Source organism: Rhinolophus hipposideros (assembly GCF_964194185.1).
Source record: "Rhinolophus hipposideros genome assembly, chromosome: 14".
In the NCBI taxonomy this organism is placed as follows: domain Eukaryota; kingdom Metazoa; phylum Chordata; class Mammalia; order Chiroptera; family Rhinolophidae; genus Rhinolophus; species Rhinolophus hipposideros.
The window spans coordinates 426,906-441,926 of NC_138060.1; the positions used below are offsets into that span (position 1 = coordinate 426,906).

A 15,021-nucleotide genomic window follows, 5' to 3' on the forward strand; every position below is an offset into this window, starting at 1 on the left:
AGTCTTTGATCCATTTTGAATTAATTTTGGTACATGGTGACAGATAGCAGTCCAGTTTCATTCTTTTGCACGTAGCTATCCAATTCTGCCAGCACCATTTATTGAAGAGGCTGTCTTTTCTCCATTGTATGTTTTTAGCTTCTTTGTCAAAAATTATCTGTCCATATTTATGTGGTTTTATTTCTGGGTTCTCAATTCTATTCCATTGGTCTATGTGTCTGTTTTTCCGCCAATACCAAGCTGTTTTGATTATTGTAGCCCTGTAGTACAAGGAAAAATCAGGGAGTGTGATACCTCCAGTATTGTTCTTTTTTTTTAATATTGCTTTGGCTATTCGGGGTCTTTTGTGGTTCCAAACAAATCTGATGATTTTTTGTTCTATTTCTTTAAAAAATGCCATTGGGATTTTAATGGGGATTGCATTAAATCTGTATATGGCTTTGGGTAATATGGCCATTTTAACTATGTTGATTCTTCCAATCCATGAGCACGGAATGTCTTTCCATTTCTTTGTGTCTTCTTCAATTTCTTTCAAAAATGTCTTATAGTTTTCAGCATATAAATCCTTCACATCCTTGGTTAAGTTTATTCCTAGGTATTTTATTCTTTTTGCTGCAATTGCAAAAGGAATTGTTTTTTTCTATCTCTTTTTCTGAGATTTCATTGTTGGTATATAAGAAAGCAATGGACTTTTGTACGTTGATTTTGTAGCCAGCAACTTTACTGTATTCATTGATTGTTTCTAATAGCTTTTCGGTGGAGTCTTTAGGGTTTTCTATATATAGCATCATGTCATCTGCAAAGAGTGACAATTTAACTTCTTCATTCCCAATTTGGATGCCTTTTATTTCTTTCTCTTGCCTGATAGCTCTGGCGAGGACTTCCAACACTATGTTGAAAAGCAGAGGTGATAGGGGACATCCTTGTCGTGTTCCTGAACGTAGAGCAAAGGGCTTCAGCTTTTCACCATTAATTATGAGATTAGCTGAGGGCTTGTCGTATATGGCCTTTATTATGTTGAGGTATTTTCCTTCTATACCAATTTTAGTAAGTGTTTTAATCATAAATGGATGTTGTATCTTATCAAATGCTTTTTCTGCATCAATTGATAGAATCATATGATTTTTGTCCTTTATTTTGTTTATGTGATGTATCACATTGATGGATTTGCGAATGTTGAACCATCCTTGTGCCCCGGGGATGAACCCCACTTGGTCATGATGAATAATCTTTTTAATGCATTGTTGTATTCGATTTCCTAGAATTTTCTTTAGCATTTTAGCATCTGTATTCATCAGAGATATAGGTCTGTAGTTTTCTTTTTTTGTGTTGTCCTTACCAGGTTTTGGTATCAGGGTAATGTTGGCCTCATAAAATGAGTTAGGGAGTACTGACTCTTCTTCAATTTTTTGGAAGAGTTTGAGCAGGATTGGTATTAGATCCTCTTTGAAGGTTTGGTAGAATTCACTGGTGAAGCCATCTGGTCCAGGACTTTTGATTTTGGGAAGGTTTTTGATGACTGATTCAATTTCGTTACTGGTGATCGGCCTGTTAAGATTTTCCAGTTCTTCATGATTCAGCCTTGGAAGGCTATATGTTTCTAAGAACTTGTCCATTTCTTCTAAGTTATTAAATTTGGTGGCATATAGTCCTTCATAGTATTCTTGGATAATCCTTTGTATTTCTGTGGTGTCCGCGATAACTTCCCCTTTTTCACTTCTGATTTTGTTAATTAGTGTCTTCTCTCTTTTTATCTTAGTGAGTCTAGCCAAGGGTTTGTCGATTTTGTTAATCTTTTCAAAGAACCAGCTTTTTGTCACATTAATTTTTTCTATTGTCTTTTTGTTCTCTATTTCATTTAGTTCTGCTCTGATTTTTGTTATTTCCTTTCTTCTGCTGACCTTGGGTTTCGCTTGTTCTTCTTTTTCTAGTTTTTTAAGGTGTAACATGAGGTTATTTATTTGGGATTTTTCTTGTTTCTTGAGATAGGCCTGTAATGATATAAATTTCCCTCTTAAAACTGCTTTCGCGGCATCCCAAAAATTTTGGTAGGATGTATTTTCATTGTCATTTGTTTCTATGTATCTTTTGAGCTCTCCTCTAATTTCTTCTTTGACCCAGTCGTTCTTTAATAGTATGTTGTTTAATCTCCATGTATTTGTGTTTTTTCCTGCTTTCTTTTTGCAGTTGATATCCAATTTCAAAGCTTTGTGATCAGAGAATATGCTTGGTATGATTTCAATCTTCTTAAATTTGCTGAGGCTGATTTTGTGTCCCAATATATGGTCTATCCTTCAGAATGTTCCATGTACCCTAGAAAAGAATGTATAGTCTGATGTTTTAGGATGAAGTGCTCTATATATGTCAATGATGTCCAATTCATCTAATGTGTCATTTAGGGCTGCGATTTCGTTATTTATCTTCTGTTTGGATGATCTATCCATAGCTGTCAATGATGTATTTAAGTCCCCTAGTATAATTGTGTTTTGGTCAATTTCTCCCTTTAGTTCTGTTAGTAGTTGCTTGGTATATTTCGGTGCTCCCTGATTGGGGGCATAAATATTGATGACTGTTATGTCTTCTTGTTGTATAGTCCCCTTTACCATTATGAAATGTCCATCTTTGTCTCTTGTTATCTTTTTCACCCTGAAGTCTGTTTCATCGGAAATCATTATGGCTACACCTGATTTTCTCTGGGTACCATTTGCTTGGCGTGTCAATTTCCACCCTTTCACTTTGAGTCTATGCTTGTCCTTGTAGCTGAGATGTGTCTCTTGTAGGCAGCATATGGTTGGGTTTAGTTTTTTGATCCAATCTGCTACTCTGTGTCTCTTTATTGGTGAGTTCAGTCCATTTACATTTAGGGTGATTATTGATATGTGAGGATTTCCTGTCATTCTGTCTTTAGTTTTCTGGTAAGGCTGTGTCTCCATTGTTTCTTTGCCTTTTTGTTGTTGTCTGTTATTTCTGTGTGGTGGTATTCTATGATGTTTCCCTCTGTTTCTTCTTTTATTACAGTATATATTTCAGATTGGATGTTTTTTGAGTGGTTACCCTTGAGTTTATGTAAAAGAAAGTTTGATATTTAGAGTATTCCAGTTTCTTCAGTACGCTTACTTTCTCTATTCCCATATTCCAGTTCAGGCCTTTACGCTCCCCCTTTTTATGTTTCGGTTGCCACAAGTTGTCCCTGTTGATGGTGGTCTAATAGCCTCCTTTAGTATTTCTTGTAGTGCAGGTTGTGTATTAGAAAATTCCCTCAGCTTCTGGATGTCTGGAAAGGTCTTTATTCCTCCTTCATATCTAAAAGAGATCTTTGCTGGATATATTATTCTTGGCTCATGATTTCTCTCTTTCAATAGTTTGAATATTTGGTTCCATTCCCTCCTAGCTTGTAGAGTTTCTGCTGAAAAATCTGATGATAATCTAATGGGCTTTCCTTTGTAAGTTACCGTCTTCTTTTCCCTGGCTGCCTTGAGGATTCTTTCTTTGTCATTGATTTTAGACAGCTTCAATACAATGTGCCTTGGTGAAGGCCTGTTGGGATTGAGGTAATTGGGTGTTCTATTTGCTTCTTGGATTCGAGGATCCAGTTCTGTCCACAACTTTGGGAAGTTCTCATCGACGATTTGTTTGAATATATTCTCTGTTCCCTTCCCTCTTTCTTCTCCTTCTGGTATGCCCATTATTCTTATATTGCTCTTTCTGATGGAGTCAGAAAGTTCTTGTAGAGTTCTTTCATTTCTTTTAAGTCTCAAGTCTCTTTCTTCTTCCCTCTGTGTAAATTCCAGGTTCCTATCTTCGATGTCACTGATTCTTTCCTCCATCTGGTCAACTCTACTACCTAAGCTGGATATTTTATTGTTAATTTCTTCTATTGAGTTCTTAATCTCCAGAAATTCTATTTGGTTCTTTTTCAAGATTTCAATCTCTTTTGTAAAATGTTCATGGTGTTCTTTGATTGTGTTTCTGAGTTCATTAAACTGCCTTTCTGTGTTTTCTTGCATCTCGTTCAGTTTTTTCAGAATTGCGATCTTGAATTCTCTGTCATTTAAATCACAAAGGTCCGTATCTCTAAGTTCCTTTTCTGGAGACTTTTCATTTTCTTTCTGAGCTATCTTGTTGCCTTGGTTATTCATGGCAATCACTGATTTACTATTTCTTTTCCTAGACATCTACAGGAGTGTCTTCTGCAACAGGTTGATAGGTATGCGAAGAGCTTTTGGAGTTCCAAAGCTCTTTGTGCACCAGATTCAGAGCCCGTTTGTTTCAGCAGTTCTGTTTACTCCCGCAGGGATCCGCCCAGATAGGTGGGGCCAGGGGCGGGGTGAGTTGTGAGAGGTGGCCCAGAGCAATGGCGGCGACCACCACCACAGCCAGTCCTGCTTCCACAGCTCCCTCCCCTTTGCCAGAACTAGCTGAGCTGCGAATCTGTGTCTGCGGTCCACAGTTCTCAGAGCAGCAAATATTCTGTCCTTTGATCCGACACTGCTACTTTATCGCTTCTAGCACCGGGCTGGTGGGGGCGGGGCGAGCTCTGGGAGGGTAAGGAGGGGGCGGCTAGTCTCCCTGCCTAAGGCTTCCGTTCTCCGCTTGGCAGTGAGGGCTTAAACCACCGATTTCAGCCCTCTTCCCTCAGTCTTTGCTCCGAGGTCTGCCGTGATCGTTGGGTTCAGCGGTTTTGTATGCTGCCCCCTCAGCCCTGTGGGCCGTAAGCGGAGCCCTAGCAGTCCGAGTCCTTCCCTCTCCCGCAGCTGCGGTAGTTCCGGGAGCAGCGGGCTCCGAGCACTGAGCTAGGTCTGTGTCCTGCGCCCGCGCGGCTCGTCTCCGCACTTCTCCTCTCCCTCCTCCCCCGCTCGCGCGATTCACCCACCTGGAGGTGAATTCAGTAGTCGGCCTCTTCGTCTTGCCTGTCTGCTGTGCAAGGAGTCCTTTGTGGAGTTATTGTTGTCCGATTAGTTGTAAATTCCAGGGGAGCGTTACAGAGGCTCACCTCACGCCGCCATTTTTTTTTATCTCCCCCGGGATTTCTAAAAAATTCTAAACTCGTTTGCTATGTATGTCTCATGGCAATCCTCAAGAATCTTATTGGTTCAGCCATTGCAGAAGGCAGCAAGTATTATCTGTGAAGCCGTGGATGTCACTGATAGCCCTTTTCCTCCCCTCCCTACTTTGAATTTCTTCTTAGTCTGGCATCCCCATAGAAACATATGTGCTTGTTTAGGATAATTTGAAACCTATCCTTGTGCATGGTAGGTCTGCCCTGACGCATTTTCAATGATAAATGCTGTTTAATGGGGGCCGGCCGGGTGGTGCAGGTGGTTAGAGCTCTATGCTCCTAACTCCGAAGGCTGCCGGTTCGATTCCCACATGGGCCAGTGGGCTCTCAAAAACCAAAAAAAAAATAAAAATAAAAAAAATTAAAAAAAAATGCTGTTTAATGGGAAATTTCTTTTACTATTTATTATGGCAACTTGAAAAAAATGCAAGTCATTCAGGAAAAATAAAATACTAAGCCTTTGTTCTTACAATCTTCACAGTGCTAATGACACGCTGGCAGAGATGAGAGCCCAGCTTCTCATGAAGACACCACGGAACACTTTACTCAGCCGCGCTCCTGGGAGGCCTGTCCTGCTGCCACCTTGTATTGGAAGGATAAGTGATGGGTTCCTACCTCGAGGAAATCTCGCTCCAAGAGAACAGTCGGTGATTCCTAGGTCAACCCCACAGACTTCTAATAATAATGACACGTTCACCTACTTCATGAAGGTTAGTTATATTATCTTCTTTCCTTTGGGTTTCAGATGTCCGATATAATTCTTGTTCTTAACTTGGTGAGATTCTCAGTTGTTTCATTGACTAATGCACACAATGTGAAAGGCATAATTATGTGTGTTAATGTAGGAAGGAGACAGAAATTTTACAATCTTTTGTAAGTCCCTGCATCTCCCATGTTTTAAGAGCTACCTGTCATTAACTGTATTCAATAAATGTAATTAACTGACACATTTTAAATTTCTGGAAAAGCTGCTTTTCAATTAGATTTTACAAATGAAATGTTATTGCCTAACAACGAATGGTATGCTTTGAGATGCTTTGGCTTACTTCTGCATTGGTTTTAATTTGGCGATGGTTTATAACAATTTTAGTTTTCCTACAGCCCAGTTTTGCCACCCCTAAGCGTAAGTGAATGATTGACATTCACTAACTATATGTTGATGTTTCTTATTTCCATGAAACCGAGGTAAATCCTTGTTATGAATTCTGCAAACTTGTAACACTGAAAAGATTAATTTGTTCTTTCTAAGTTAAAAGTTGTTCTCTTTGTACATAATAGTACATCCTTAATTTCTATTTTACTTATAGCATTTTTTATTTTGATGAGTTAAAATGTTTTGCTTAAAAAGTAATAATAAAATAAAATATCTTGCTAAGCAACAGTACATTTTCTAAAGAGGTAAATTGAGCAAATATTTGAATTTTTAAAATGAAGTTCACTTATATCTGTACATCTTTTTTTTTAAATGGAGATTAAAAAGAAATAGAAGTTGTAGCTCTAGAATTTTTTTTAATTAGTTTCAGGTGCACAAGACAAGGTAATACTTAGACGTTCATCATTTATTGCCCTCACACTGTGAACCCCTCCTCCCCCATTTCCCCTTCCACTATCCCTCCGACCTTGCACCGAGCCTTCACATTATATATATAAAATTATAGTTGGCATTCATTATTGTTCAGCTTTGGGCGTACAGTAGTACATTGATCAAGCATCTACATCTTCCCTGAGGTGGTCTCCCAGATGGGACCTGTGTCCATCAGATACCCTACAAAATCTTTACAACATTATTGATTACGTTCCCGAAATTATTTTTCAAAAACCCTGAGGCCATTTTGTGGTTACCGACTGTTTTCTAATCCCCTCACCGTCCCCCTTATCCCCCCCCCATCTAACAACCCTCAGCTTTTTCCTCTTTGTCCCCAGAACTGTTTCTGATTAGTTCATTCACTGATTCTTTTCTTTACATTCCGCATATAAGTGAGATCATATGGTACTTGTCTTTCTCTTTCTGACTTATTTCGCTTAACATAATGTTCTCTAGATCCATCCATGTTGTTGCAAATGGTAAGATTTCTTTTTTCTTTATGGCTGCGTAATACTCCAATATCTGTACATTTTGGCATCACTTGAATAATTGATGACTGAGGTGGCAATGATATGGCATCTTTAATAGCAACTTGTTTTCTTTGTGTAATATTGTTATTAAAATGTCCATTTTTAATCTCATTTCTTAAGTTCTTCATTCAGCTCCAGGATTTCTGTTTGGACCTTTTTTATAGTTTTCATATCTTAGATAAAGTACTCCTTCTGTTCGTTAATTTTACTCCTGAATTCGTTGAACTGCCTTGTGAGTTTTCTTGTATCTCATTGAGATTCTTCATGACTGCTGTTTTGAAATCTCGGTCACAGAGATCACAATCTTCATGACTTTGACTTGGTTTCTGGAGAAGTGTCATCTTCTCTCAGTGTTACCATGTCACCTTGGTTGTTCATGCTGCTGGATAGCTTGTTCTTCTGCAGGCTCATTTGAAGTAGTGAACACTTTCTTATTTACGTACATTTTGATTCGAGCAATTCAGCAGCTAGATAATTAGACGTCTCTGTTTTGTTTTTCAGTAGCTGATGCAATAGCACAGTTTCTGTTGTCTCTCACTGGTGCTACTTGAGCCTGGGGGGTCCAGGTGTGGGGGCTTAGCTGTGAGTGTGGGAGTGCTGGCCTGGGTGACCAGGGTGATGGGTGTTGCCGCTGTATCCAGATCACCAGGGAGTCTGGGCACCAGCACCGTGGGAGGGAACAGGAGAAGGGGGTGGTCAGGGAGAGCCTGTCTTGAGTCCACTGAGCCCACCTGGTTCCCCGTGGCCCTGGTAGCACTGTGCTGTGGGTGGAGGCTGGAGAAGTATTTCTGCTGCTGCTACTGGTCTCTGGTGGTGCCAGCACTGCTCTTCCTTCCTTCCTTCCTTCCTTCCTTCTTTCCTTCCTTCCTTCCTTCCTTCCTTCCTTCTTTCCTTCCTTCCTTCCTTCCTTCCTTCCTTCCTTTCTTTCGTAACAGCTTCAAGGAGATGTAATGAACATAGCATGCAGTTCACTCATTTAAAGTATGCAGTGCAGTGGCTTTTAGTGTATTCAAAGCTTTATGCAGTCATCATCACAATCAGTTTTACAACATTTTCATCACCCTGGAAAATATCTGTGTACTGTTAGCCTTCACCGTGTGCCAGTCTGCCCTTCCCACTCTTCCTAGCCCTAGGGAACCACTAGTGAACTCTCTGCTCCATATTGTGGTTTTGATGTATTTTCTGATGACTAATGATGCTGAGCTATCTTTTCACTTGCTTATTGTCCATTTGTATAACTTCTTTGAAGAACTGATGATTCAATTCCATTGCCCATTAAAATTGATTCGTCTTTTTCTTGTTGAATTGTAAGAATTCTTTATATATCCTAGATACAAATCGATTATCAGATATAGGATTTTCAAATATTTCTCCCTCTCATTAGCTTGCCTTTTCAGTTTTTCAATGGTGTCCTTTAAAGCATAGAGTTTTTTTTTTATTTTAATGAAGTCCAGTTATCTACTTTTGTTTGGTACTGTCATATCTAAGACACAATTGCCAACTCCAGTCATGAAGACATGAAGCTTCTTCAAAGCTTTTATAGTTTTGGTTTTTACCTTTTGAAATAATTTTATATATGGTATGATGTAGAGGTTTAATTTTTCTTTTGCATGTGGATATCCAGTAGAACCAGTATCGTTAGTTCAAAAGACTGTTCATGCCCAACTGGATTTTTCGGCACCCTTGTCAAAATTCACTTGACTATATATATGAGGGTTAATTTTTGGATCATCTTTTCCAATTTATTGGTCTATAGATCTGTCCTTACGCCATTACCAAATCAAATGTTATGAGAACGCTTCCCCAGTCATCTTGCATATTACCAGATGCCTTATGGAATAATAAAATGTCAATGTAGGTGAATATCTTTAATTCCACTTCTATGGAGATGTTTTGCTTCTGGATGGAGCCTCTGGCCCGCAGACCTTGGTGACCTTATGACATGATGGGATATTAGGCTTACAAAGTCGACTCATTCCTTTTGTTTTCTTCATTCAAAACATTAATCTTTAACCCAGTGCCTCCCTTTCACTCCCATTTCCATCAAATGTCGGTAATAGGATCTGATACTTGGTGGACAACTTTCTTCATTTTGTCTATCTCCTAATCCATAGCCTCTTCCATAGATTTCACTGTCTAGGAAGGAGAAGATGAAACTTGGACCATCTGCTTTCCTCTTTAGAAATCTCTCTAATCCATCATCTTGCAATTGAAAAGTAGATTCTGTTTGACCCGGTTCTTTTCTGAAACACTGGTGCCAGTCTTGTTCTTGGCATAGATCCCACATTCTCAGAAACACATTGAGATGCATAGTTGTACCTTTAGCTTCATATATAATTAATGGAATAAATATTTCACCCATCCAAAGAAAACATTTCAAGAGTACAGCTGTTAAAAATTAGGAAGTAATTAATCAATCAGAAACAAGTAAAAGATTTGTTTGGGGCAGACAGCAGGAAGACCTACACCTGAACACCCAGCTCGCATTGTGGCCCGAGCCTCCCCACAACACGGGGCTGGATTCCAAGGTTCAGATCCTCAGAGACATAACCAACAGGAGTTGTGTTGTCCTTTGTGAAGGAGTCTTGGAATTCACAGGGAATGTCTTTCAACATATTCTGTTCATTAGGAGCCAGTCACTAATGTTGACCCATATTCTAGTGGTTTTATGCAATGAATATTTCAAAATTTACGGACACATTTAAAAACCACCTTGATCTGTCCACTGGCCACAATTCTTTACATTCCCCCCACATGGAAAATACACTCATCCCTACACAATACTCGCCACAGGTCTCAATTTAATGGCATCAGGCTCAGGTTCGAATCTAAGATTTCACCATCTTAGTCTGGTGCAAATGGGGGTGAAGGGCCTGGGTTTTGGTTTCTAGGATAAAGCCCCTTGAGGACAATTCCTTTCAATATGAAAACATGAGAAAGGAAGAGACAAGTTATCTACCACCCACACACCCAACATTCTGCTCGACTGCTGAAGTTTCCCCTGCAGAAATAGAAAGTGGAAGGCACGTTAGTCCATAGCAATTCTGAAATACAGCCTGATGTGTGCTGTCCGTTCTTTGATTAGGACTTAGTCCTAATCATGCCAATGCTTCTCCATGGCCCTTGGCTGTCCCCTGTGAGCTCTTTGTTCTGTCCTTTTCATAAGAAATGACCTGTGCTTGCAGCTCTTCCCTCAGCGTCATTCCTCCACCCAAATGTCTAAGACCCACAGGCCTCCTCTATTTTTCACTCTCTTGGTTTTTATTAGTCCAAGGTAACAAGGTGGTTTTTTGCTACTTGACTATCCTAAAAACTTGGAGTTGCGTGAGAGTTTCTTGGGGTTCGTGCCATTAGAAAAGCCACCGTCATACATCGTTTTGAGATAAGCTCTTGGGCTTCCTGTAGCTGTTGTAGGACCATGCCTATAAAATTCTTTTCCTCTTAAGAGCCTTCCAGGAATTTAAGGCCCCACCTTAACTCTTTCGAAGTCTTGAGGAAGGCTTTACAGTCTTGTCCTCATCCGTAGATCATGTCTTCCTGGGAGCACAGCGAATTTGATCTTCACTCAGAAGCCATTTCTTTATTTTAGCATGATTTTACAACAGGGCATGTGGGAGAGGCTGTAATGGGAAACACATTTGAACACAATAAGTCCTGGTTCCTTTACAGTTCACAGTCTTTCGTTAGCTCATGTATCTCATGGATTTTACTTGGTTACTTCACAGCAAGAGTCCCCTTTCATCCGCATTTCAGACTCATTTTCTTCACTAGCTGAGAAGTCTTTGTGGCCAGCCTCTTTAGGGGCCCGCAAGCCCCCAATAACCGTCTCTTGGAGGCTCTTGTGGGTGTCGTTCTCATTCTTCTCCACATCCTTTCGGGTTCCACCTACCTCCTGGTGGAAAGGCACTCCTACAGGTTTTAGATTGCTTTTCTTTGTGGCTCACACCATTTTGAATATCAGTATCAATGCCAGTTGTTCATTGCTGCTCAAGAAACCAACTCAAAAGCTAGTGGCTCAAAACAGCATCTGTTTTGTTCACCAGTAATGCAGTTGAGTGAAGCTCAGTCAGACTAGCTCATTTCTGTTCCACTTGGCATCAGCTGCGTTGCCATGAAGCTGCGAATGAGAATCATCTAAAGGCTGTTACACACACGTGTAGCAGTTGAAGCGGGGTTTTGGCCGGGACGCCCACTGGGGCCGTCTCAGCGCGAACATCTGTAGGAGGCCTCACTGTGTGTCCTGGGCTTCTTCATCTGCACAACATGGTGGCTGGGTTCTCAGGGCGAGCTTCCCGAGAGAAAGTCAGATGGAACCTATATCACATTTTCTGCCGCAGGCATAGCATTCTCACAGCAGTTCTGCCCTATTCCATGCACTAGAATCCAGTTACTTCCTAAGGCCAGCACATGTTAAAAGGGAGGGAATTTCATGGAGAAATGTCAAGAATTTGTAGCCATGTTTTAAAAACACTACATCTATCCAATCACCTCATCTTACAAAATAAGCATTGTATCTACAGGAAAGTAGTTCTACCCAACTCAGTATCACTGAAATTCCAGCAGATTTGTTGTTGTTATTATTGCTGTTTAGGATGTTCTTGTATATTGTGGAAAGAGAGGATTACAAGATAGCATTATCAAATTAAGACACTTTTTTGTTGTTGAAAAAAATGTAGCGATCATCTCACTAAACATCACAGTGTGAGATGTGATTTCTCCTTAACCTTGGGAATCATTTCTTCTTGAAAGCAATTCAAATTACCATGAAACATTTGTAGCTGACGGAGACCTAACTATCTCAAGATGAGTTACTCGTAACTCCCTACAACTTCGTAAGAAATTATGGACAGTTAAAATGGGGAACAGGTGAGAGACTATCAACTCAGAGGTGACTTACAGTGATTTTATAGAAGAAAAACATGAACCAATCATTCAGGAAATCGTAGAAAATCAAGTACAGATGTTGTGTGGCAAAGTTGATGACAATAAAGGATACATTTTTGAGTCTCCTGGTGCTTTTCTCTTTGTTCTCCATTCTGAGTAATTCAAGTTTCCACATTCCAAGGATCTACTATAGTATGGATGACATTTTATGGCAACTGAGTTTATTTCACAAGTTGATACTGGTTTGGGGTTAGACTATTCTCAGTCAACTTCCTTCGTAACCAAATCATACTATCTTACTCATTCAGAATGATGCTCTCAAAGCAAAACTGGAAACTGCATCTTCAGAATGTCTCCATCTGTGGGGTGGCCAGTTGGCTCCATGGTTAGAGCATCGTGCTGGTTACAATCCTCGGTAACGAAGGTCGATGGTTCGATTCCCACATGGACCAGTTTTCTACACCCTCCACAACTAGGTTGAAAACAATGGCTGGAGCTTGGAGCTGAGCCCCCAGTGGGCGGCCGGCCAGTTGGTACAGTGGTTAGAGCTCAGTGCTCATAACACCAAGGTTGCCGGTTCGATTCCCGCATGGGTCAGTGAGCTGTACCCTCCATAACTAGTAGATTGAAGAGAACAATTTGACTTGGAGCTGAGCTGCGCATCCCACAACTAGATTGGAAACTGTTACTTGACAGGGAGCTGATGGGTCCTGGAAAAAACAGTGTTCCCCAGTTATAAAAAAAAAATTTGTTTTAAAAAGTTTTTTTATAAAAAGGTATCTATAGCTTATTGAAGAAAATCAATCTTAAACAAGAGTTATTATCTATGAAAGGAGTACAAAAGTCATGTGAAAAAGTGAGAATAAAAAGAGTGGAGATAAAAATTATTAAACCTCAAAATTCATATAGTCACAAATGTGGTAGAAAAGAGTGAAGCAGAACACAGTAAATTCTGGGATATTGAAGACTGAGCAAGACAGGATGTAGTAGAAAAAAATTTTTAAATCTATTTTTACAGGTTAATTCATTAATTTTTAACACGCCTTAATTCATTTTGCTGCAAATTACGTTTTCAATATGCATAGTGTATGTGATTCTTCTACTCCCCTTAATGGCAGTTGTTTTTATTTTATTTTTTTTAGATTTCTGGAACAAAGGTGGTATTTGCTTCTCCTTTTTAATATTTCAGTTCCCATCATTATTGTCACTCAGTTGATGTTTGAGATTTGTTCTTTCTGAAAAATCGTTTGATTTTTAAGACCAATTGATATAAAACGAGACTATTAGGAAATAAAGAAAATAAAATGCACCATATTCTTAGATTATTAAGTCATATTGTTCAATTTTTAAAATTTAAAATTGATTCTCTTATTGGAATAGTTAGATGAGATGATTCAAAATATTTTCCTGATTCAGATTTATTTCATTGTGTATTGATGATAAATATTTTAAACTTCAGCTTTTTTTACATTTAAATTGCCGTCCAAATCATTGACTTAAAACTAAAGAATACAAATAGACTGTAATTATTCAGTTTATAATTATTTTTAAAATGTATCCTTTCTGTTGGCTTTAGGAACAAGCAGCATCTCAAAAAAACGTACACCCGTTAAATGACCATGTTGGCGCTTACATAAGTGACATGGAACTCAGAATTAAACGTCTGGAATCTGAACTCTCCAAAGTGGAAACTTCTCGTAAAATAGAATTGGAAGAATGTAAACACCTCTACCTAGAGGAATTAAAACTTATCACATTATTGGAAAACAAACTAAACAAGTAAGTCCAAACAAATTCAGAGAAAATCAATCGAGCTCATTAATTTGCCTCTAAAGTATAATTTTTATCCAGGCAGATTCCCGAGATTGATAGGAAATGAAAGCTTACTAAATAGTATAATTTTGGAAAATGATGTTAGTGAATAAATTACTTTTAAAATGTTAGTTAGTTCAGGACATTTGCATCTCTCTCCATTTTTGGTTTTACATGATTGTATTTTTCCTTCTCGCGGTTTTCATAGAGTTAATCTGATCTACCAGTCTTTAAGCAAAGTGTTTTTGAAGCTTTATGATTTAGACAACGCTATTTATTATAAAATTTCTTGTCAGAATTCCCCTAAATAGTTTTTAATGAGGTAACTATTTATTATAAGATAACAACTTAAACCCAAAGGGTTAAGTACTCCGCATGTTCTGGCACTTGGTACATGTACTGTCTCCATTGTGCTCTGTGTTATTATCTCTAGAGGTCGCTTTCAGACAAGCTCTTCTTTCTAGTCTTTCTGATGTCCACAAAGGCATACATGTGAAATATAGCAGAGGATTAACAACGTAGGGGTGAGGGTAGTATAACCCAAGAAGTGGCTAAAAAGATAAGGTGGTGAGCCTGAGGGGGTGTGTGGAAGACAGAAAGCGCAGAGCCCACGCCCAGCGCCTTGGCCACAGTGTTATATTATAAGCTACAGGCCTGCTGAGCGGTTTCAGTTCAGTAGGGTCACCCACCAGGCTCCCTCCTTCTCCCCCAGAGGCTGTTGTTCTCCATGACACCTCAGTCCTCATGGTAATGAGGGCGTTACCCAAGGGCGGTGACTGCAAAGGCTTGAAAATATCTTGGTGGGATTTTTAAAAAATTCTAAACTCGTTTGCTATGTATGTCTCATGGCAATCCTCAAGAATCTTATTGGTTCAGCCATTGCAGAAGGCAGCAAGTATTATCTGTGAAGCCGTGGATGTCACTGATAGCCCGTTTCCTCCCCTCCCTACTTTGAATTTCTTCTTAGTCTGGCATCCCCATAGAAACATATGTGCTTCTTTAGGGTAATTTGAAACCTATCCTTGTGCATGGTAGGTCTGCCCTGATGCATTTTCAATGTTAAAATGCTGTTTAATGGGAAATTCCTTTTACTATTTATTATGGCAGCTTGAAAAAAATGCAAGTCATTCAGGAAAAATAACATTCAAAGC

General features: G+C 39.3%; 1 protein-coding gene across 2 annotated transcripts in view; it reads left to right on the forward strand.

Moving 5' to 3' along the window:
- The window catches only part of LOC308507601 (ankyrin repeat domain-containing protein 26-like), a 68,876-nt gene that overhangs the window by 31,398 nt on the left and 22,457 nt on the right, over positions 1-15,021 (forward strand). For both annotated transcript variants that reach the window (XM_081072805.1, XM_081072806.1), the window contains 2 exons: positions 5,541-5,769; positions 13,635-13,837. In XM_081072805.1, coding sequence (XP_080928931.1) covers positions 5,541-5,769; positions 13,635-13,837 — 432 coding nt within the window. The remainder of the gene's footprint in view (positions 1-5,540; positions 5,770-13,634; positions 13,838-15,021) is intronic.